Source organism: Heliangelus exortis, chromosome 4 (assembly GCF_036169615.1).
Source record: "Heliangelus exortis chromosome 4, bHelExo1.hap1, whole genome shotgun sequence".
Lineage (NCBI taxonomy): Eukaryota > Metazoa > Chordata > Aves > Apodiformes > Trochilidae > Heliangelus > Heliangelus exortis.
This window is the reverse complement of record NC_092425.1, coordinates 41,824,036-41,839,258: the sequence shown is the minus strand read 5'-3', so window position 1 is coordinate 41,839,258 and position 15,223 is coordinate 41,824,036. Positions and strand designations below refer to the sequence as shown.

At 47.4% G+C, this 15,223-nt stretch overlaps 1 protein-coding gene across 22 annotated transcripts in view; it reads right to left on the bottom strand.

Moving 5' to 3' along the window:
- Positions 1 to 15,223, bottom strand: part of ANK2 (ankyrin 2) — a 301,049-nt gene that overhangs the window by 157,559 nt on the left and 128,267 nt on the right. For 4 of the 22 annotated variants that reach the window (XM_071744114.1, XM_071744097.1, XM_071744100.1 and 1 more), the window contains exon 1: positions 3,998 to 4,860. The exons of 15 other annotated variants lie outside the window; for them this stretch is intronic. In XM_071744114.1, coding sequence (XP_071600215.1) covers positions 3,998 to 4,120 — 123 coding nt within the window. In that variant the 5' untranslated portion in view covers positions 4,121 to 4,860. Of the gene's footprint in view, positions 1 to 3,997; positions 4,882 to 15,223 lie in introns of those variants that run through there. 3 more of the 22 variants (XM_071744064.1, XM_071744072.1, XM_071744112.1) reach the window with 2 other exon arrangements.

The following is a 15,223-nucleotide window of genomic DNA, read 5'->3' as shown; positions in this document are numbered from 1 at the left end:
TGGGAGCTTTGACAGTGCTCAGACTGCCAAGTGAAGGACAAAAGTCACTGAGATGGAATTGTTTCCCAATCTCTTTTGGTAAGCAATGGAGAATATTCCAGATTCTGAGGAATGGTTTATGCTGAAGGATGCTAAACTTGAGGGGCTGGCCCTTAAAAACAAGTGTAAAAGTTCAAAAACTTTTTGAAAGTTGTGTATTGAGATACTAAATAAATACTCACTGCTAGTAGAGACCAGAGGTCAAACTATCTTCATCACTGATAGAAAAAGGGTATCAGGCACCAGCTTACCATAGTAATAATAGTAGTAATTTTTGTGAAGTTTTTTTTTAGGTTTGGGGTTTTCATTTTTTGTGGCTTTTCTAAAATCTTTTAAACACCTGTCACACGCAGAGACAGGAAGCTCTGCCTGCTTTGAAAAATGTTTTAGGCAGAGAACAGACTGCCAGGGGCCAGAAAGCTGGGTTCCAGGGCTGCAATTCCACCTTTGCTGCTGACTCCGTGAGTGCTCATCTTGTAATCACTGTCACCCCTTCCTCAGTCTGCAGAAGATCCATGTTCATCTGTCTCAAAAGCCACTGAAAGGCAAGCTGGGTCTCACATACCCTCAGTTCAGGTACAGTGGAATCAGTCATGGCAAACTTTCAATAAAATCACCTTCTCTGTTAGTACCTGGCTTTTAATGCTCTTGACACACTAAGGTATCTGTGCAGCAATCACACTATTGGGGGATTTGTTGACATGCAAGTATTTGCATCAGGAAAAAAAGTTCAAGTTCCCCATTTTCAAGCCAGATGAGCCAAGCTGCCTCTTGTCAACTGGTTTGCAAAATCAACCCATTCTCCAAAAGAATGCAGGAGTGGGGCTTGAAATTTGTCTTCAGGCTACAAACACCATTTTCTAATTTTTGGGGTGTGGAATAATTCTGTTAACCCCTAAAGAACTATAGATGTCTAAGGACTGCAAAGACATCATCTGAGCAGGAACACTGCTGCTGCTGGCCCTGTTCCCAGCTCTGCTAATGACCAGGGAGTTGTTACTGTCTGGAGCAACGTCAGGCAGCAGACAGGCTGACATTTCAGAAGGTTCTGGTCCTACCTGAGAAGCACAGAAGCTACAACCACTGTTTGTAAGGCTGCTCTCAAGACAGATGATGATCACACTGCAAAACATCATTAAACAAAAATTCCCAAGAGAAGAGACGCAGCCAGAAAGATCCCCACCCTGCAGCATCCCTGGAAGCAAGGAGAAGCACGGGACAGTACTACTAAATGACAGAGACCAGTGTGCTGGCTGAGTGCAGGAGCTGAAGCCACAGCCCTTCATTATTCTCTTTTGCATCATCAGGATGTTCCAGGGTCAGAGAAAAAGTTTCCGTGCCAGGGCCAGACCAGCTCCTCACACCTGGAGCTTGTCTGGGTGCCCAGCACAGAGGGGTTGAGGCTCAGCACATTCCCCTTTTTGTCCTTCCTCCAAACAAAATGAATCTTCTACTGCAAAGCCCCTCACTGCAACCCAGCAGCTTTGCAAGAAATCCCAAAGCTGGGACCCCATTCCCCATGGGCAGAAAGAGTCTGAAAGAAACCCCTTTGCTTTACAGCTCCTCTCTCCTGGGCCTGCACCTCCACTTTGCTCAGAGCCTCCATTTTCCAAGGAAGTCAGCAAAACCTGGGAGGGCACTGCACCCCCGGGCACACACCCACATTTTGCACCAGAACTATTTAGCTCTCTTCAGCATTTTAGTGCCAGGTCTCTAAACACTCTGTGTCCCTGACCAACACATCTCCATTACAGTGGTGGCTAAACCCAAACGTATACAATCCATACATTACAGCTGCTGTATCTGTCTGTCTGTGTGTCTGTGTGTCCATATTCCCCAAGCCAACCTACACCACATGTTGTGCAGGGTATGAGCAGGCAGCCCCACAACCCCCCCGTGCTGGGGTTGCTGTATGGCTGGTGCAGGAGCAGGGTGCCCAGCCTGGTGCCCACCTCTGCCATCTGACTGCAAGTTCAGGGTGCAGCCAAGTCCCTGTTTATGTAACACTGAGGTACAGCTGCAGTACCAGGGTGACAGGAGGGAGGGCCAGTGCTGAATGTGAAAAGAGGAGGAAAAGCCAACACCATGCAGGTGTTCTCCGTGGTTTTTAAGCAAAGGTTACTGGTGTTCCCTAGAGCTGGAAATCTCCTTAGCAGCCTGCACCACCATGCACCAGCAGGAACACAGCCTGAGCTGCTCTGCTTCCAGTCATGCAGCAAAGGGAGAGCAAGAAGGGGTTAATTCTGTCCTGCTTTAACTGAAGTAGTAGAGCAGACACTTAAATCAAAGACATTGACAAAACAGGGTATGTGAACATCAGGGCAAAGAACACACACTGTGATGAAGTAACAGAGATGGGTGCTGGGTGTAAACAGGAATAAGACCCTCCAGCAATGACAGACAAATGTTAAATTTATTTTTTAAAAGGATGTTTTGCAAAGAATTCCACGATTAAAAATGCAATCACCAAAACTGCCTCCTGCTGCAGTGTCCCATTTAGGGGATTAGGGCAGTAATCACAGTCTGCCCCGAGCAGCTCTGCCCCAGCAGCCAAGCCCTGCAAACATTATAAATGACATTCCTGTTGCCATAAAGAGAAACCTAATGCAACTTGACCAACTCTGCAAAGTGAGTCTTTTATAAGTCAGGAGATCATACTCAAAGGCCCCAAAGGTATCAAATACCCAGGGTAATTTTATTTAAGTCACGCAGTTCAGCATTTGAAAATCCCTGGGATTGGATGTAAAATGAATTCCAAATTTCCCAGGTGTGCCAAGAGAGCAGATGGCTTCTGCATCCTCAAAATTTGCCAAAAGGGTCTGTAAATTCAAATACAATGATGGATTCTGCTCTTTTTCTTTTCACAGAGAGATCTGTGTTTACGTGCAATGTAGCAGAAAAGAAAAGGACAGATCCTGCCTCCTGATGTTATCCCTTCCAGGACAAATTAATAAAGAATAGATCAAAACATGGTGTCACAATCTAGAGATTCTAGAGATGGGAGAAAAGAAACAGCAGTGAGGAGGCATGAACACAGGCACTCCCAGTGCAATATAGACTTAGAGCTAACCTTAACAGAACCTTCAGGGGTTTTAATATTTTCTCTGCTATTTTATATTATTTGTGTCCTTAAAAACTATAATGTTCTGGCAAACAAATCACCTCTGATGGTTATTTTCCTTCCTCTTGTCATTTTTTTTTCCCTAAGGCAACCAGAGGTGTCATTCCTCATTTCTAACACAAGAAAACACCAGTTAATTCTAAATTAAGAGAAACCTCCTCAAAATCTGACACACCTAAATAGATATTCCTTAACAAAATCAAAGAGTATCACCAGCAACAGACACAAAACCCCCCCAACAGATTGCAGACTCGTGTTTCAGGCCCTAGCTGGAAAAATCCCCCCTGCAGTGTGCAGTGTGAGTGCTCTGAATCCACCCAACTGCAGAAGGACTCAGCTGATACACCCAGTCCTACACACCAGGGCTGAGGAGATGGGAACAGGACCTAAAAATGAGAAATTGGGGGGTGGGAAGGTAGGAAAGGCCCTTGTGAAGTACAGATGTGCACCTTCACACTGCAAAGCACAAACACAGCCACCTCCCTCCCTGACAACTTCTTTGGGTCAGCTGGAGGCTTGAAAGACCTGGCTGTGGAATGATGCTGTGCATCTCCAGCCCTTTCAGGGATGAAGGGAAGGTGGCAGTCCTGGTGTGTCACCTTTATGTGCATGTGACCTGGGGGACTGGGACTGCCATGAGCAGCAGCACCTGCAGCTCCCCGGTGGGGATGAAAGAGGATGAGGAGGGATGCAAATAGGAAATATGAGACGAAAGGGTAGGGAAATGAAAGGGAGAGCATTACACAGGGCAAGGAACACCTGGGAAGCTCTGCAGAGAGAGAGGGGAAGGGTATGGGAGAAGGGAGAGGGAAAAAGGGGTTGGTTTTCCCCTCGTACCTTGCGTTTCCGATCTGCCCTAGAGATTTTCCGCTGCCTTTTCCTTTCCTTCTCAAGGTTTCTCTCCCTCTCTTCGAGTTCAGACTCCCGAACTTTTTTAATGGAAGCGGCTGCGTGAGCCATTTTGGAGAGGAGAGCTCCCAGGAAGTCTTTTCCCCCACAGGCAGATATCCAGGTGATTTACGGTGGGGTTTTTTTCCGCAAGGGCGCTGGCCCTGAGCCAGAGCTTCCCGGCGTAATCCGCTCTTCCTTCTCCAGCACCCCAGAAAAGGTCACAGCTCTGCTCCAGCCCTCTGCAGCACCCACAAGTCTGAAGCACGAGAGCCACGGCCACAGAGGCACCGAGCTAAAGGGTTGGCAGCCACGTACACCCTGCCAGAGAGCAGCCAGCAAAGAGCTGAGACCGCTCCAGCTCGGCTGCGGCTGCGAGGGGAGACTTTGCTGGGGAAGGGGAGGGGGGAGAAAAAGAAAGGGAAAAATCAGCCTTTAAACACACATCTCCAAATTGGAAAGGTCTTTTGGGATTCCTCCAGATAGGCTGCGTCTTCTGAGAGGGAGGAAGGCTCCACTTGAGCATCACCAGCAGGTGGGGGGAGGGAGGGAGGGCAGCTCCTCACATCGTTTTTACGCAGGGTGAGAAGAAAATGGTGCAGTCTGATTCCTGCCTCGCTGCTGCTGCTGCCACCGCCGGTGCCGGAGCCCAGCAGAACCTCCTCTCTTCTGTTCCTCCTCAGGTTCTTCCCTTACTGCTGAACGGGTGGATAAGAAAGCAGGAGGAAAAGCTCCGGGAGAGCAGCCTCTGCCTGCTCACCTGCGGGCAGGCTGGAGAGCTGCCTGGGAAGGGCTGGGGAGAGCCAAATCCTCATTGTGCCTCCCTGCAGCCACGTGAGGCTGCATCAGGAGAGCTGCGCTGAGCACAGAACCAAAGGCACTTGGGAGGAGGGGAAGCAGCACTGTAATCCAGGCTCAGCCTCCCCTCCTCAGCTCAACTCCAGCCAGGGAAAAATAATCCCACCCCGAAAAAATAATCCCAGAACGAGTGCCTGTTCCTTATCGTTCACTGCCCCGAGATGCTTCTCCAGACAAGTCTCCAATCCCAGTCTCCAGTCTCCCTGTGCTGGAGATGGAGAATGATTCTAGCTGGGGATCAACAGGGACAAAAGAGACAACACGTTGTTGATCAGGCTCCCCCACCTCCCAAATATTTGGGTTTGGGACATTAATGTACAGCCTGTGTATCAGAGAGAGATGGGTCTGACATTCCCGCACTGCTTATCCCCCTGCTAGAACCAGAGTATCAAAGCTGTCCCCCCTCCCTGGGTAACAATTATCATCAGTAGCACCAAGTATTTATTCATCAAAATAGGACACATGGAGATCCAAACAGCCTTTGCCTCAGTCCCTGGCAGGCAGCTGATCCCATTTCAGCTCCCTCCAGCACCACTGATCCAGCCTCTTCCAGGCAGGTCCTGCAGGAGAGGAGGACTGTGACACAGCAGAGCTGTTTGCATCCCTGGCTCAGCCACCCTGGATACACCAGGGAGCTGGGAGCTCACTGGTGGCAGCACCAAGGATCTCCACTTCAAGGAAACAATTCCCTGAGCCAGCTTTCCCACTGCAGTTTATTCCCTGACTTCCCTGAAGGGCCACTGAACCTGAGCACGATGACTTTCACTGCCACTCAGCACCCCCAAAGCAGGACCAGATGTCCTGGGAGCTCTTTGGGTGACACCAGCCTCACCCTGACCTCCTGTTATTTCTGTACCCACAGAACCTGGGTTGTTTTTTCACTTCACAGAGGCCAAAACCATCTATAATTACCATGGAAATAACCATGCCAGCAGTCTTGTGTTTTCATTACAAGGTTTCCCTTTCAGAAGTTTACAAAGTCCAAACACCATGTTCTCAAAAAGAACATGGGAACAACCAAGCACTTGAAGCACTTTCATAGAGGAATCTTTCAGCCAGGCAGCTGGTTTGGGTTTCAATGAAAAATGCATTTCTCAAGTGGAAGGACACGTCAGGAGTAGCAGGGTACTGAGTGCCTGAACTGGTGCCAGTCTGGTGTTCTAAAGCAAGAAATGTGAAATTAAGAGCAAATCACAGGCGCCCACGTTTCCTGGTCTTGGGATTTTTTAGGTTCAATGTTTCTTTAAGTCAGTAAATACTTAAATCCTGAGCTGCACTGCACAAAATTGTGCTTGATACAGAGGAGGGTTTCTAGGAGCGATGATTATTAAAAACTTCTGATGACTGATACATGCAGGCTCAGTCTCAAATAATTATTCTTTCAGAAAACTCAATTTAAAAGTTAATAATGGACATGATGTACTTTGTGACCCAGGCTACACAAGAGAAAAAAAATCAGATGCTTGAATTGAGCAACTGCTGCTAAGTAAGACAAAATGAAACAGCAGATATTCTTTAGAAGATCACTGGCAATCAAAAACTTCAGATCAGTTCTGTAAGTTCACCATTACGTCCTATAACGTTTTCCCCCTAATCTCAAAGAGACCTAAAAATATTTCATCATCATGTTGGGAAAAAAAATTTTAAAAGTAACTTTCAATAGGTTATTTTAGAAAGCACATATCCAGTCTGGGGAGAAGAACATCAAGTGTGTATCACTTGATACTTGAGGCAGCAAATGTCCCTGCAGGAAAAGAGTGTTCTGGTTTAAGAAAGATTTTCCTAGAGAAAGCAGAAACTGTCTTGTCCTTGCCTCGTGTATACAAATCTTAATGAAAATTAAGATTCTGCAGATTAAATTTTTAAGATGTCTTCAGTAAAAATGAAGCCTGAGCAATTTCCCCCTAAACACAGAAAATGGATTGTGAAGCTGCTACCTAAGGAAAGCAGAATAGAGAGTGCTGCTGCCACAAGCTCTCTGTGGGAGGGGAGTGGGAGAGGGGGCAGATGTGCAGGAACAGAAAAAGAACACAGCACCAGAAAAAGTTGTTTGGCTTTTTTTTCTCTGAAAAGGATTCATCATCATCAGCTCTGAATGTAGAAATGCCTAATATGTGAGTTCTGACATATTCCCTTTTGGGATAATAAAGCTTAACAGACTTCAACCTGCACAGTAATCCTGTGGGATTACTCTCACAGGGGACCCTCTCCAGAGGGGTTCCAACTCCTATCTGCCTGGTTTACACACTGGTGTAAATCCTTGACTTCCTGACCTGAGCTCCTGGTTTCCCAGTCTCCAGGTTTTGTTGTTTTAAGCTGACCCACCAGCTGAGACACGGAGTTCCTGCTTTATCAGCCCCTGCTATGATCAGCACTGGGCCAGTTCTCAGGTGGAGAGATGGGATTTGCTGTCTACAGAAACCTTCTGGGTGAAAATCAACAGAAATTGAGCACGAGAGGATGTACACAAGGAACCACCTCCCTCAAAGCACACCCAGTGACAGGGGTGCATCTCATACACCTGAGGTTCTCTCCACATAAATCACGTGGGTAGTGCCAAAACCAAGTTAAAACCAAGCCCCAAAAAGTGCAGCTCAAATCTGTTCTCATCGTTTCCCAGACTTTTTTAAAAAGTCAGGGAGGCAGAGATGGAGTGGGAAAAGCCTCTATGCCTCAAAGCCAGAGCAGGGCTGCTCTTTCATTGGCTGCTTTCTATCAACTTGTTGAGTCCCCAAACCTTTCTGATTTTCCAGCATCCACAACAAATCAAGGCAGAGTTCTGCAGCTCAGCTCCGCATTCAAAATGTCATCACCACTGGCAAGTGCTTGCAGACCAGCAAAGAAGGTGAATTAAAGTAATTACCATTCTCAAATCCTAAAAGTCCCTGCAGTCACCTTTTACTGGTGTCCACGCTGTGCTGTGACAAAGGAATGCAAATGGCATCATCAGCTTTCTGCACCCCAGCCCCAGGATTTAGAAAAGCTCTTCAGAGCCTGGTGCCTCCGTTTGTAAATGAATATCTCACATGGGAAGTAAAGACATCCCAGCTGTGCCAAAGCTGGCAATTCAAGAGGTGGATTTTTTTCCTCAGGATCCTAAATGAACTGGAGAGAGACCTTTCTGGCAAGAGTGCCCCTTTTGCAGTTGTCTGATGACAGCTAAGTTGCATTAATTCTAAATATTGCTCTGCTTATTTTCGTTTCCATATTGATTGAAAATCCTGACATTCCATTTTAACTGTGGCCAACAGGACCTGACCCAATAGCTGACAGAGGGCAAGAGCAGACATTTCATTGATCTTTTGGATCAGGAACACAATCAATTAATTCAGCACTGCAATGAGCCTCATCTTCCTCCCTGCCCTCCCCTCTCTCTTTGATCACTGGGCTTGGGTTTGGTCCTGAAGGGACAGAACCTGTTCCTAAAGCAAAGAAGGTGCTGAGGGAGCATCCTGAAGGTGCTGCAGATCCACCACACCTGGTTCCCAAAGCAAGCAGTGTGTTCCTCAGCCTCTCTCCTCACACTTGGAGCCCCTGGAGCTGCTGGGAAGGGGCTCAGCTCCTCACCCACATTGGGCCCCACATTCTGTAGGTGCTGATCTGGTCTCTGCCCAGGTGACAAGAGGAGAGAGGCCACTCAAAGCCAAGAGCAGCTTGTTGGGGCCTGCACTGATCCTCCTGCTCCCCAGCTACCACCAGTGCCATGGACAAAGAGTCCAACCCCAGGAGGGAACACTCCTCACATCCTGAGAGGGGGGTACCTGCTCCCCTGGGGGACCAGATGGACTCTCTCTAGTTGGAAGACAAGAAAGCTGAACAGAGTAGCTAAAAAAAACTTCAGATCTTTTGATTTTTATGATAAAAAGTGGTTTAATTTTTTTTTGCTTGAGTGCCTTCCCATGTAAGGATCTGGGTTGCCCTCCAAAGGGCTTTTTCCACCTCTTTTTCAGAGCTTTTACATTATAGCCAAATCCTGCTGAATTCCATTAGCTCTGAGAGACAGGCTATAGTTCAAACTGAAGAATAATTGTCTGAGAAAAAGTCAGAGAAAGCAAGTTAAATGCTGAAAGATACCTGGATATATTTCACTTGTGTCCCCGATGGCACAATCCTACAATCTGTGACTAAAAAGCCTTATTATTTGTTTTCCCAGAAACCAGGGGAGGACTTTCCATTCAAAAGAAGGACTGTTTATTCCAACCCAACCTTAGCTGAGGTTCATGAGGTTCAGAAATCATCCTGGGACAATACTGGCTGCAGTGCAGTGCTGGGTGTAGCATAACCAATTGGACAGGAACATTTCTTGATCTGGAACCAGAATTTTGTTATCTCAAAGCTAAGTACTTCAGGGTGATGCAAATAATAACTTTACAGGTTATAACAATATAGAAAATAATTATGCCTGGACAGACAAACTGACTTTGTTGCCACTGTGTGGGAAAGCTTCTAAACCAGTGTGACCCAGATCTCACCCACTTGAAAACCTTTCAGTTGCAACCTGGATGCTGTGCATGATCAGCTCTGCTTAAGCATTCTTCTGCTCCATGGCAAAGTGAGACTGCACTCTAGTGTTGGGCCAGATCACAGATTCTCATTTGAAAGGGTTCTGTCCACTCTGAATTAAGTATTTACATGCCCAGAGCTATCAGGACTAAGGCCTGAGTGATTGCTGCTCACAGAAGTATTATAAGATATACACATTTATCAATGGAGTTGTCTGAGCCACAAAAGGAGCCTTCCAAAATTAAAGATGACCTAAAAATAAACAACTGCTTTTCACAGTTTAAGTTTGCAAAGTATGGAAGAAGAAGAATATGACCAAATGATACACTTTTGTGTTTCTGTCTACTCTACATTTGCTGTTCCATCACTAATTAACATCCCTAACCAACAGCAGGACTAATGATATGGTTCCATCTCACCAATCCACCCATAATCAGGCTTGGGACCTGAATGTTTAGCCCACAATAGAAGATGTGAAAACCAAAGTGACTGCACACAACCAATCATAAGAAAGATTCCAGCTACCCTATTTCTAAAATACATCAGCCTAAGGATGATGTATTTAATAAAATACAGGTATTTATACATGTAATGATGTATTTATAAAATACATGTGCCTAAGGAACAACCTTCACAAGTCCAGTATACCTGCTCTAAACCAACAATCCTATTTTCTTTCTCTTTTCCTTGTTTGATGTAATAAATAAGTAGAGTTAATGTGTTGCTTCTTCAAATATTTATGGCAAAGAAGTCTATCACTTAAGATGGTTTTCAAGTACATTTTTCCTCTGTCTACAACAAAAGAAGATGCAGCTGCCACTTGTTTATAAAAACCAGAAGTTAAAATTTTGTATTAAGGATTCTCAAAGAGCTCTTGAAGGTTATGTTTAGATACTCCCCAATGAAACAACCACATCAAACACATCAGCATATTAAACCTTCCTTCTAAGCCAGATGGTTTTCACCTTTTCCTCACTAAACAAAGGAAGCTGAGGTTGCTTTACTTTGGGAGCCTCTCCCTCCACCCACATCACTTCAGAGGTGCCAACATCTGACCAAAGCAAGGTACAGAACAGCATTATTTCCTAGGCTGTATGGAATTCCTCCTCCAGCCAAGCTCTGCCCTCAGCACCCATTTCTTTGGTAAGGACAGAAAAAGCAAGGTGAGGGGTTTGCTACAGAGAGACTCCCAAAGGCAAGAGCCTCCTGCTCCCCCAGAGGTTCCTTTTCGGGCACCTTTGGCAGCGCTCACCAGAGGTGTTCTGGTGTGGTTGGGGGACACGGGGTGAAAGTGGGACCATGGAAAGCACCCACAGCACCAGAGAGCACCCACAGCACCAGAGAGAGTACCCACAGCACCAGGGAGAGCACCCACAGCACCAGGGAGAGCACCCACAGCACCAGAGAGCACCCACAGCACCAGGGAGAGCACCCACAGCACCACGGAGAGCACCCACAGCACCAGGGAGAGCACCCACAGCACCAGAGAGCACCCACAGCACCAGGGAGAGCACCCACAGCACCGGGGAGAGCACCCACAGCACCAGAGAGCACCCACAACACCAAGGAGAGCACCCACAGCACCACGGAGAGCACCCACAGCACAACAGAGAGCACCCACAGCACCACGGAGAGCACCCACAGCACCACAGAGAGCACCCACAGCACCAGAGAGCACCCACAGCACCAGGGAGAGCATCCACAGCACAGGGGAGAGCACCCACAGCACCAAGGAGAGCACCCACAGCACCAGAGAGCACCCACAGCACCAGAGAGCACCCACAGCACCAGAGAGCACCCACAGCACCACGGAGAGCACCCACAGCACCGGGGAGAGCACCCACAGCACAACAGAGAGCACCCACAGCACAACAGAGAGCACCCACAGCACCACGGAGAGCACCCACAGCACCACGGAGAGCACCCACAGCACCAGAGAGCACCCACAGGACCAGAGAGCACCCACAGCACCAGGGACAGCACCCACAGCACCAGGGAGAGCACCCACGGCACCACAGAGAGCACCCACAGCACCAGAGAGCACCCACAGCACCAGAGAGCACCCACAGCACCAGGGACAGCACCCACAGCACCAGGGAGAGCACCCACGGCACCACAGAGAGCACCCACAGCACCAGGGAGAGCACCCACGGCACCACAGAGAGCACCCACAGCACCAGGGACAGCACCCACAGCACCAGGGAGAGCACCCACGGCACCACAGAGAGCACCCACGGCACCACAGAGAGCACCCACAGCACCGGGGAGGGAACCCACAGCACCACAGAGAGCACCCACAGCACCAGGGAGAGCACCCACAGCACCAGGGACAGCACCCACAGCACCACAGAGAGCACCCACAGCACCAGGGACAGCACCCACAGCACCGGGGACAGCACCCACGGCACCACAGAGAGCACCCACAGCACCAGGGACAGCACCCACAGCACCAGGGACAGTGCCCGGCAGCCGCTCCACCTGCAGGGCCCGGAGACTCCGATTCCAGGGTGGGAGAAGCGACCAGGAGTGCAGGAAAGCATGAGGGATGCTCCCAACAGAGTCGGGAATCCCTGAGGACAGGAGTATGTGTGAGCTGTTCAATCAGATCCCAGGGGGGCCCCTGCAAGCCCCGGTGTGGGTGGCACAAGGTGCTGCTCCGAGCTGCAGACCCTAAGCTTCTGAGAAATCCTTGATGGATGGAAAAGACCAAAAAGACCACAAGGAACCTTCACTTTACTGATGAAATATTTTCATCGGTGGTGAATGGTAGATCTTGAAACCAAAGAATCAATTTGGACTAAAATCTTAGGTGTAAAATACTTGAAAATTATAAGATTCAAGGAAGTCAGGCCCGATTACTGAGGCCTACACAGGGTTCTGCAGGAACCATGGAGTCGGGATAAGCACAAAGCATTCAGTGCTCCAGTTCCCACCACGAGGGGACATGAACGGCAAACGATCTCCCTCTCCTGGTCAAAAGACGCCAAGGCAGCCACAGAGTCACCTGTCAAGACAGTTACTGCAGGGCTAGGGCAGCCCCAGCACAAAGTTTTGGGTAAAATACACCAGTAAGCAGTCAGGGTCAGGTAGGCATTTCCTTTGTTCAGGAGAGTGGTGAAGGACTGGCTCCAGGAAGGAAAGTTCCTCCTCTCAGACTCTGCCTCCATCCCCCTGTCCTACAACCAGCTGGGAGAGGTAGATGAGGATAAAACAGAAAAAGATGCTCTCAGTATCACACACACCATGAAATCCTTGCTGGCCTGGAGATGAACTACTGGGGAACTTGTACAGAAAGCACCTGAGAAGATCTGAAGACCCCTGAGGCAGCAGGAATGACAAAACATTTTCCCTCTGTGGTAAATAAAAGTCAGAAAGCAAGGTCCTGAGTGCAGGCCCACAGAGCTCTGAGCAGGACATGTCCTGCTGCTGAAGGGCCCAGTCTCATGAGCTTCTCTTGGTCTTGGCTAAGAGTTTGCATCCTTCCAGGAGCACCTGCCAAGTGACCTTTCAAAAGCATTTCCTCACCTATTAAAGGCATCTTTTCTAAATAATTCCCATTTTAAAACAGTCATTTTCATGTCAGCCAAAGACATAAATTCCTCAGGAATCCCAGGGGGTGCAGCCTATTGCTCTTCTATCACTTAAAGCCATAATGGAGATCTCACTCCCAAAGCACTGCCCTTTATCCTTCTCCTTCCTAAAAGCAAGACTGTAGAATCATCAGTAATTCCCAGGCCTCTGTTTATGGAACTGTTTAAAGAAATCTCTTCAGAGATACAAGAATCCCCTTGTGGCTCTCATGCCAAAGTCAGTATCTACAGGCAGGTGAAGGACTATGCAGTGTCTTTTTCCACTTTTACATTTACTTTACATTTTTATAGTAAGACTGTTACTTATTTTTAATACTTGGTGTTTCTGCAGAATTCAGACATTTAAGAGCCCAACTCTGGCTGCTGGAAGTTACTTTGGAATCACTCTGGATGGTCAAGAAGCAGCTCAGCTTCCTGGCCAAAAGATTTGCAGATCACTTCCTCAGAGCTGTGCTGGAGAAGAGCACACATGGCCCTCAAGAAATTATTTTCTTATAAGGATAGAATGAAATTATTTGGGCAGTTGTAGCACTGCTGTGTGTAATTGTGCTGGGGCAGAACTGTGTTCCAAGTGGTTGGTCTGATTTGGAATTTGTACTGAAGACAAAACCATTCCAGATCTGAAGGGAATTTGCAGAGACAATTGTGTGTGTTGAGCTAAATACAGGAAGGGATATTGGATGCACAACTTTTTCTTCTCCTATGAAATCTGTCACCTAAAAGATCACTCACCACTTGCCCACCATCAACAACAGGACACACAGCATTCTCCAGGATCAAGAGGATGTTTCTGACCCACAGAAGGGCACACATTGCCAGGAATTTATTCCTGAAGAAATTTCAGGACCTCAAGAATCAATTTCCATTAATTCCCATGGAAGCTGAGGATGAGGAGCTTTGTCTTCCCAAATCACTGGCAAGAAGAGATCCCCACCCAGAGCCAGAATTAAGGCAGCACTCTGTCTAGGCTCAGCATCACCTACATTTTAAAAGCAAGGCCTTTCTAAAAAAACACTTTGGGACTTCTTAGGAGCTTTGGAAATAAAACCTTACAAAAAGGGAGCTGGCCAAAACATTTTCCCAAACAATATTTTGCTCTTACGGAGATCTGAAAATACATTGCAGATATCATTATCATTACCCAAAAATGTATCCTTAGAAAAGTATCCTGTAATCTGACATTCCTGATGGCACTGGAAGCCTTAGAGTAAGGCAGCTGAGTTCATGTAATGATTCCCCTCAATTATCATGCTCTATATTTAGCAGTTTTGCATTTCACCAAGCCAGGAGCATTGCAGATGATGAATACAGAGTATGGTAATTTATCCATTTCCTCAACCTTACTCTGAAAGTCAAAAATGGGATGGAGCCCTGGAGTCTGCAATATGCAGAATCAGATGCTCCTCAGAGCATACACAGACAAGGCTTTGAAAATCAGAATCTGTCTGATCACACCTGATAGGAATGGACTAGAAATATTCCTGCAAGAATTGTAAGCAGCACTGACCCTCAGCTGCCAGAGCAGCTCCAGTTGGAGCTGATTTATTCCCTGCAGGGATAAAGGCAGCAAACACACCCTTCATGTGAAAAAGGAGGAGAAGAACTGCCTGTGTCTCACTCTGGACCAAACACACATTTCATCCCAGGCTTTCCCTCACAGCTCCATTTATCATCCTTAAGCTCCTGTGAAGGGCAAAGCAAGCTTCTGTTGCCACAATTCCCAGCCCTGGATTCCAGGCAGCATTTTAATTCTACTCTGTGACTTCAGTCCTGCCAGAGCTCTCCTGAGGAGATGCTGAAGAGCAGTGAGCATCCTCCCTGCCCACACTGCTGCCAACCTCAGGCCCTGCACCTGCTTCTGATGACACCAGTGATGAGTTTCAACATACAGGAGTTACCTGGCTTGTAAAAAAGGCTGAAGATGGAGTTTCCAGTGAAAGAGAACAAAGCCAAACACGAGGTAACATTCAGCACATCACTGGGGATGTGAGGAACCCAGATTCAAATCCCCAGGTGTCCCATCACCTCAGTGAATGAATGGCCTGGTTATAACACTATTATTTATGAAAAGTAGAACAGCTCAAAAAAAAAAAAAAAAAAAAAAAAGGAGGAACACACTAGGCAGTAAAATATCCATTCAGGACTTCAAACAAAAACCTCTCTGAATCCAACATCTAGATGATCTTTCGAGGTCCCTTCCAACCCCTAGGATTCTATGATTCTA